At 36.9% G+C, this 9,393-nt stretch overlaps 1 protein-coding gene across 1 annotated transcript; it reads left to right on the forward strand.

Moving 5' to 3' along the window:
• The first annotated feature begins 8,073 nt into the window (after positions 1–8,073).
• On the forward strand, positions 8,074–8,883 carry LOC121804083 (cyclin-U2-2-like). Its single transcript, XM_042203628.1, has 2 exons — positions 8,074–8,459; positions 8,540–8,883. Exons 1-2 carry the CDS (start codon positions 8,077–8,079, stop codon positions 8,817–8,819), a joined length of 663 nt encoding a protein of 220 aa, XP_042059562.1. The 5' UTR covers positions 8,074–8,076; the 3' UTR covers positions 8,820–8,883.
• The last annotated feature ends 510 nt before the right edge of the window (positions 8,884–9,393 follow it).

A 9,393-nucleotide genomic window follows, 5' to 3' on the forward strand; every position in this document is an offset into this window, starting at 1 on the left:
TACTTTAGTGATCCCAAGTCCTTCATTTCAAACTCTGCAAACAAATTCTTCCTTAGCTTGCTTATTTCCTCTTCATCATCTCCCATGAGAATCATGTCATCTACATAGATGATGAGGCATGTAATCTTTCCTTCTCTTTTCTTCAAGAATAATGTATGATCAGAGTTGCTTTGTTCATACCCATACTTCTTCATTGCCTCAGAGAATCTCCCAAACCAAGCTCTAGGTGACTGCTTTAGCCCATATAGTGTTCGTTTTAGTTTGCAAATCTTTCCTCCTTCGAAATCTCCAACAAATCCAGGTGGTGGCTCCATGTAAATGGGCTTCTTCAGTTCCCCATGTAAGAATGCATTTGTCACGTTGAACTGATGTAGTGGCCATTCCCTGACTGCCGCTATTGAGAAGAGCATTCGAATAGTACTCATTTTTGCTACCGGTGAGAATGTTTCAGCATAATCAACTCCATAAGTCTGAGTGTATCCTTTGGCCACAAGTCTCGCCTTATACCTTTTAATCGACCCATCTGGCCTCCGTTTGATAGTGAAGACCCATCTGCATCCCACAGTTCGAACTCCATCAGGTTTAAGACATACTTCCCATGTATTGTTCTTTATCAGAGCCCGCATTTCTACTAGCATTGCTTCTAGCCAGTGAGCAATTTTCATAGCCTCCTCGGCCGTATATGGGATTTCTTCTTCTTCGTAAAGTGCTGCTTCAAACGCCCTAGCCATCTCTGTTAGATTTGCTTTAGCCAGATTCGCCATAGAATATCGGCTTCTATAATCCTCTCAGGATTGTATCTCTTAGCCGGGACCCCACGAGTAGTTCTGTTGGGGAGTATATAGCGGCCGGTATCACCATCAATTGCTGCATTCTCATTATCGTCTACACCAAAAGTGTCAGGAGTAATAACTGTATTATCTGAGCTAGTTTCAGAAATTACCTCGGATATCACTGGAGGAGGACTCGATTCAGGCGTAGGCGGTTGAGGAGGCTCTACAGCAGATGTGACTGACTCGGCAGTGACACTAGCTTGTTCTGTTGGTTCCACGTTCGAGATACATAGATGTGGCATCGGAAAACTGAGGGGTCCAATTTTATCACACTCCCCCTGAACAGCACTCCCCCCCGACCCCGAGGTTGGGTGTGATAGAAGTATTCACTTTCTAGAAAATTACAATTCATGGTTGTTATAACCTTCCTAGACCCCGGGTGATAGCATCGATAGCCCTTCTGATTTACCCCATACCCCAAAAAAACACATTTTATTGCACATGCAGAAAATTTTCCTCTTTCGTGTTTCGGTACATGCACATAAACGGAACAACCAAAGATTTTGAGCGGAAGTATGAGAGGTGGGGGAATATCAGTAAGGGATGCGAGAGTCTGCAAAGGAGTTTTCATACCCAAAATTTTTGTAGGCAAACGATTAATCAGGTAGACAGCAGTGGCAACAGCTTCGGGCCATAAAAATTTAGGAACATTTGAGTCAAAAAATAGGGCTCTCGTGACCTCTAGGATTATCCTATTCTTTCGTTCAGCTACACCATTTTGTTCAGGAGTGTAAGGACAAGTAGTTTGATGAACTAACCCCTTTTCTTTAAAAAAATCAGTCATGTCTTTGTTAACAAATTCCCTACCATTATCGGATCTAAAAATTTTGATCGTGGTTTGGAATTGTGTCTGGATCATTGTAAAGAAACGGGTAAATTTTTCAAAAACGTCAGATTTATGCTTCAAAAAATATACCCAAGTCAATCTAGTGTAGTCATCCACAAAAATGAGAAAATATTTAAAACCATGATCACCAACAATAGGAGCTGGACCCCAAACATCGGCATGCACTAGAGAAAAAATAGTCTTAACACGAGTATCACTTGATCTAAAGGATTGTCTGTGGTTTTTTGCCAAAACACAAGATTCGCAAGTAATATCCTTAAAATGGGAAAACTTTGGAAAAAGCAATTTTAAATACCCCGAGGATGGATGCCCCAATCTGCGGTGCCACAACCAAGCTTCCCGATTTGCAGATCCGTGAGCAAGCATCGCGGTGCCACCTTGTTGAGTAATCTCATCCACATAATAAAGACCTTGACGCTCAGTGCCACGCCCAATTATCCTCCTCGTCCTGATATCCTGTAATACACAGAAATTTGGATGCATTAGTAACGTACAGTTTAATTCTTTCGTCACGTGGCTGATAGACATAAGTTTATGAGATAATTTGGGCACATAGAGGCAATTTGTAAGCTTCAGGGTTGGGGATATTTCAATGGTTCCACTCCCACTCACAGTGGTCAACTCTCCATCGGCAGTTTGAATTTGGCTTTTAGTTGCCCCATTAAATTCACAAAAATCTTTTAGATCGTAGGTCATAGTATCAGTTGCCCCACAATCAAAAATCCACTCACTCTCCTTAGGTCAATTTTACTTTGGGCAATGCATGCAATAGGTATATTTTCCAAGGGTGCAAAACGATTTGGGCTTAAGACGGAACTTTCAGACAGTTTTGGGGTCAAACGTGGAATATAGTTTTTCTGGGGTCCTAACTGTAATTTTCCCGGGTCATATTGCATATATTCTGAACTATAAGGACCAGAAATTAAATTACTCATGCTTTGGGGTTTATTCTGAAAATCAAATTGGGGATCGGGGTTTCTCAACCCTAATCCGTTACCTCCATATGACCCGCCTCCTTTCTTCTCCGCGAAGGCTGCCTCGCCGGGCCTGCCGCCTCCACCCGGTTGAGGACCGGTATCTCCTGCTCTCCCACGGGTGTTAGTCATCTCCCTATTCCCTGCTCCTTGCAGAAATAATCCGCCTCCATCTTCGACTCCGATGGCTAATCGAGCTTTAGCCTTTTGATTTTCATCCCACCATTCCGGAAATCCAACGAGGAGGAAACATGTATCTCGAGTATGTCTTTGTTTTCCGCAATGAGAGCACCAAAATTTTGATTTGTCGGGTTTGAAACCGCCTTGGCGATTGGGCTGTTGCGCGGCGGTTCGTGGTGGTGGCTGTTTTGGTCGCGGTGGTGGCTGTTTTCTGACAGCGAACCCGTGTCCGACTTGGCCCGATGATGATCCATCGTTGATTGCGCCGGTCTGGAGATCGATGTCTGCTGCCGGTATGATTTTCAACCGCGTAGCTTATCGTTTTACCAGACCGTATGCGGTCTCGGCTGAGGGCAACGGGGTTTCCTTGAGAATATCCCTTCGGATCCCGTCATATCTTGCATTCAAGCCTGTTAGGAATTTGAACAGCCGTCTTGTTGCTACATACGTTCGAAGTTGGCTAATCCCCTTGTCGCAGCAATCCACAGGTTGATGTTGGCATCGGTCAATTTCGACCCAGATTCCGTGGAGATGTCGCCAATATGTTTCTAGCCCATGTTCCCCTTGCACGATTCGGCCTGCCTTTTCCTCTAGATCGTACAACAGATATGGATCTGCAGTACTTTCGAATGTAGTTTGTAGGCTCTCCCACAGAGCTTGCGCGGTTTGGTGATGTGCAAAGTCGACAACAATTTCTGTTTCGACGTTGTCAATTATCCATGAGAACACTGTCATATCGGCTTCCTCCCATTCTGTGTACCCCTTCATTCCAGGTTCCGGCGGCTGCGGTGTACCGGTGATATACCTGTTTGCTCGTCTTCCCACGATGGCTACTCTTATCAGTCGTTTCCATAGGGGATAATTCATCCCGTTGAGTTTAACGGCTAGAGTAACATTCTTACTCATCTTTAATCGTGTCTCCTCCATATTTAGTTTCTCTTCATCGTCTGACATGTTGCAGGTTGAAAATAACCGCCTTCTTGGTCGGGAAAGGTATTAGGCTATGATGATTTTGTTATGAGCCTTTGCTCTGATACCATGTTGAAAGATATGAGTATTATTCATTCAACTTGTTCAGAGAATTACAATAGGTATGCCTCCTTTAAATAGCCCAAGGGTTACATAAAATTAGAAAGATTTGCCATAATACTCATTCCCTAATTAATTTTTTTTCCTTGCTTACCTATTTTCCTTACTTACATATTTTCCTTTCTAACACAGAATGACTCATTCAGCATTTAACAATTTATAATGTAACATTCATATAGAGACGTGTAACGACAACCGGGCAACTTCACTGGATTGAAAGTCAAGTGGGCCTAACCCGATTTTATTACGGCCCAAAAAGATGACCCAGTATCGATTGATTTTAATTATAGATATTCTGAGAACAACTATTTTGTTGACAAATATACTTTTTTTTTATTCATTTTGAACTATAGTCATTTTTATACATTATTACGGCCCAATTATAGTCATTTTTTTTATTCATCTCATTAACTAGCTAATCAAATCAAACTCCAATGTTATCGTTTTTATACATTATTTTGGATCAAATCCTCACATTTTTTTGGGTACTTTCCCCAAAAGGCTTTGGAATTGGGATAATACTTATTCATCAAACCAAGACCACAAGACTGGCCATACAGAATCAATGGGGGAATGTGCATAAGAGCATCTGCAATGGTGCGGATTTCGTCCGTACGAGGCGTCTCGCTTGTCCTCGTCCTACCATTGCAGTCGTCCGGACGAGCGACACGACCGAAATTTCGGTCGCGGACGGCACGGCGCCCGTCGCGTCGTCCGCCAACACGGATGATGACGAGCTACACGTTTTCATTTTTTTTGTTATTTAAAAATTTTTCAATCTATAAATACACCTCATTTTCACTCATTTCTCACACAACTCTCACACAACATCTCCCAAATCTCTCTCACTCACTCACTCTTCCAAAATGTTTTGCTTGTTCTTTAATTTACTGTAATATTTAATTTTGCTATTTATAATATGTGAAAACATAAAAAATAATAATATTAAAAATTAAATAAAAAATGGATAATTAATAGGACGGACACAAGAGCGGAACCACTGCAGAAGGAAGGGTCGGACTAAGAAATGCTGATGTGGCAACCACTAGTCCGCCCACTAGGGCGACCATTATGGATGCTCTAACAATGGATCAATACTTGCTCTAAATACTATCGGTTCATTGATGCTTACTCGAACTCCACATTAATATGATATCATCACTCTGAATTAAGCCTTCGTAATTTTGTTTGTAAGCACTTCCCCAAAAAGTCTAATACTAATAAAATGGAGTAACACTTAAAAATTATTTATTCACTGATGTAAAATGTTTTGTACCCACTAGATATTTGCCAAAAATATAAATATTATGCATTACTAAATCATATTGAGGCCATTTTTAGATATCACACTAGTTATTTTTAGTTAGTTATAATTCACACAAGAGGCTTAAGATCCCATGAACTAAAACCATTTTTAAATGACCTTCATATTCGTATGAACTAAAACGCTCTAAAAATAACATCCGTGTTATAAAAAAATAATCTCTGTATAATTGATTATGCATTAGGATTTAGTTAAATTTTTTTTATCATAGTATGATATATATAAATAAACAACATCACAAATATATATGTGTAAAATTACATATAGTACTATAGGATATTTTTATAATTACAGTTGCCAATGCCATAATAGTAAATATTAATATGTATAAATAAACAACATGATAAATATTTTTATAAATATCCATCGTAGATTCCTCGAGGATAAATGTTTGTAGAGACAACTCTCATATCATCCATGACGATTATATTTATATCAAAGGACACAATATTACTATCAATTTGGAAAGAATAATCCATAACCGACACTCTAGAGTGTGCGTACGTGCAAGTGCAATGAATGTTGGATGAAAATATAATATGTAAAACTATTTGTTTCAAATCTCTCTCAAATTCAATAATTGTGTAAGGGTTCCTATTGAATAAAATTTGTTGACTGGGAAATGAAATTAAATGTAGGGGCCAAAATTAAAAGTAAACACACACAGACACAGGCTTTATATATATTGATGATTATACTATTATATAATATGTATATGGGGCCTATAGTTTCATGTCTACATTGTGCTGGTGCTCATGATATTGTACAAAATCGTACTTGATTGAATATCAGATCTTAAATTATTCATTTCTATTATATAGTTGTCGATTCTCATGTACCATTACCATTTCTGATTTTATTTGAGTGAAATGTTAATTATAATATTATCATTTCTAATTGTTACCACCATTCATTTATCATGATTAGCATAGTAATCAGTTGTGCACGAATTAAATAATGTAGATAAGAGCATCACAAAATTACTATAGTAATGATTCAAAAATCTACAAAATTAGTCGTAAGCTCACTAATTTTTAGAAGCAAACTTTTGTTTACATGTAAATTTACAATGCATCAATAACAAATAGTAAGGTTTATTAATTACTACTCCCTCCGTATTCAAAAAATAGAAACATTTGAAACCGTATAAGTTTTAATGCACAATTATTAAAATAAATTAGAAGAATTGGTAAAGTAAGAGAGATGAAATGAAAAATGAGTAAAATAAGATAGAAGAAGAAAAAAGTAGTGAAAGTAGAGTTAGTGGATTGTGGGGTCAATGTCCTAAAATAGAAAGATTTTAAAGTTTTTATTTTTAAGGAACGATCTAAAATGGAAATAGTTGCTATTTTAAAAAAACGGATGGAGTATATAATTTAAATTGCTAATATCTTTTGCGAAGCTCATTTTTCATCTAAATTGACAATGCATCAAATATTGATGGGTGAAAATTTGGGTAAGCTATTGCACGTGTAATATTGTACTGCACCTGTTGAAATTAAATTTGACACGAATCTCAAGACATAAGTCTACTTTATTTTAGATGTTCCGTAGACCCAATCTATGACCTAACTCTCTCACTTATTATAACAGTATAAGTACTATACTATCATTTTCAATTTTTTTGCACAAACTCTTACCTTCTGCCCACTGTCGGCGGCCATTAACTATACTTTCTTATTAGGGAAACTAGTGCTTAATTAATTAAGCCTACTAATTATATTCTCCCATGTGAGAGTCAACTTAACTACATCAATTGTTGGTACATAATTTTATTAAAATATTTATATTATTGTGAGGGGGGACTTTTTCTAAAAATGAAAATGTGATATCTTTAGTTAGACAAACTAAAAAGGAAAGTGAAATATCTTTTATGGGACAGAGGAAATATTATTTTTTTCATTCACTTGTAAGTCAGAAGACTCACGAGGTTTATGTGTTCTAAAACGAGTTTGTCACTTATAAAGGGTATTGTGAATTCATAAAGTGGGAAAAGTACATTTTTTATTTTATTCTGAAATAATTGATTTTCTTTTGACTTGGTGCAAGAGAATGTGGATCATGCTATCCTCTCACTCTTTTATTAAACATAAAGAAATGCCATCAAATTTCATAATTAATTAACACATACTATCATTTTTGAAATTTTCACTAATTTAAGAATGTCAATCCGCATAATTATTTTCATTTAACATAACAAACGTAATAATGTGAAGATCCAAAGTGGTAATATTCTAGCTCGAAAGAGAAAATCTATCATAAATGAATACAACAATTTACAAATCCCCACAACACGGACACAGCACCAGCGGCGGATCTATGTAGTGTATTAGTGGGGCAATTGCCCCTCCTCAAAAAATATATATCAATGCTAATTTTTTTAAATTTACCAATTTACTTATGATTTTTTTCTCTTAAATGCCCCTTCTCAATATTTCAAATTTTGTTAATAATATATTTTTGCCTCTTCTCACATCAATTCCCGCCTTCACCCCTGCACAGTGCTAATTAATTCACTGTACCGTCCCTGGATGCATCTAGATATTACATAAATCAATTAAATAATTTCTATCATACTATAAAATGATGGAGCATTTATTTAAATCAAGAAGCACAGCTGTTGTGTCTGCACAATTAGGAGGCAAAATATCTTACAATTTGATATTCCCCTCCCTTTCCTCCCACCTTCCAAAATAACCCCATCTCCCAATTAAATCACTGTTTAATTCACAAAAACAAGAAACTACTTGTCCCTTTCCCTATCAAATGTACATATAAATAAACCCCTCTTAACCAAAACCTCACACATTCATTCCACCACTTAAAACCATGGCCCTCATATCACCAAGAACATTGAGACACGATCTCTACTCATACTCCTACCAAGAAGACTCAAAAACCCCATCAGTCATCTCCGTCCTCACCTCGTTAATCGAGAGAACCCTAGCCAGGAACGCCAGAGTCAAAACCAAAACCAAAACCAAAACCAAAACCATTGTTTTCGATTGCATTGAAGCGCCAGACATGACCGTGCAATCCTATCTCGAGAGAATATTCCGTTACACCAAGGCGGGCCCCTCCGTTTACGTGGTGGCCTACATCTACATCGACCGATTCTGCCACCTCCACCCAGACTTCCGCCTCGGCCCCGCCAATGTGCACCGCCTCCTCATCACCACCGTCATGCTCGCATCCAAATACGTCGAGGATAAGTAAGTCAATCAATCTTCATCAAATTAACCACATTTTTTTGTGATTTTTTTTTCTAATTAACTAATAAATGTTTGTGCAGGAATTATAGAAATTCATACTTTGCTAGGGTTGGTGGATTAACAACGGAGCAAATGAATAAATTGGAGGTTGAATTTCTGTTTATGATGAAGTTCAAACTGCACGTGAATGTGAGTGTTTATGAGAGCTATTGCAGCCATCTAGAGAGAGAAGTGAGCAGCGGAGGAGGCTATCAGATTGAGAGAACTTTGAGGTGTGCGATTGAGATTAAATCTAAGCAGAGATTTAATAATAATATTAATAATAATAATAGTGATAATGATCATCGTCTTTTCCTCTGATTTTCATTTTTTTCTCGATGCCAAAATGTATAGAAATTTATATATATAATGGAAAATCAATTTTTTTTCCTGGGTCTTGATTAGTTATAATGTTTCATATCTGACCAAATTGCATATAAAATATGGCTTTGATTTTCGGATCCGATGGGTTTTCTTGTACTATGAAAATTGAATTTTATTTAATTTATTGTATAACTATGATTTTTTGGATTTTGGATCGGTTCCAATCTAGTTATAAAAATTTTATTATCCAGAATTTTGAATTTGTTGTCTAAAAGTTATATTCCAAAGTTAGAATGCTTACACCTAAGTAAATGAGTGTGGAATTTTAATTCACAAAAATAACGTGGACTTTAGGCAAATCTATAGAAATCTATTGGTTTGTAAAATAATTGCAGCGGAAAAAAAAACAAATATTATGCTCTTTATACCGAAAAATAATAATAAAAGGTGATTTTCGTGACATGAATGAGTATATATAGTTAATCCACTCACATACTCAAGTTATTTTATTTTCTCTCTATTTAATTGTACTGGTATCAAAAAAATGTGTTCTACTTATAATTGTGGAGTA

Source organism: Salvia splendens, chromosome 1 (genome assembly GCF_004379255.2).
Source record: "Salvia splendens isolate huo1 chromosome 1, SspV2, whole genome shotgun sequence".
Taxonomy (NCBI): Eukaryota; Viridiplantae; Streptophyta; class Magnoliopsida; order Lamiales; family Lamiaceae; genus Salvia; species Salvia splendens.

Coding starts and splice junctions, on each gene's coding strand:
- LOC121804083 (XM_042203628.1), top strand. CDS start 8,077: ATGGCCCTCATATCACCAAGAACATTGAGACACGATCTCTACTCATAC. Junction 8,460..8,539: donor TCCAAATACGTCGAGGATAA/GTAAGTCAATCA, acceptor ATGTTTGTGCAG/GAATTATAGAAATTCATACT.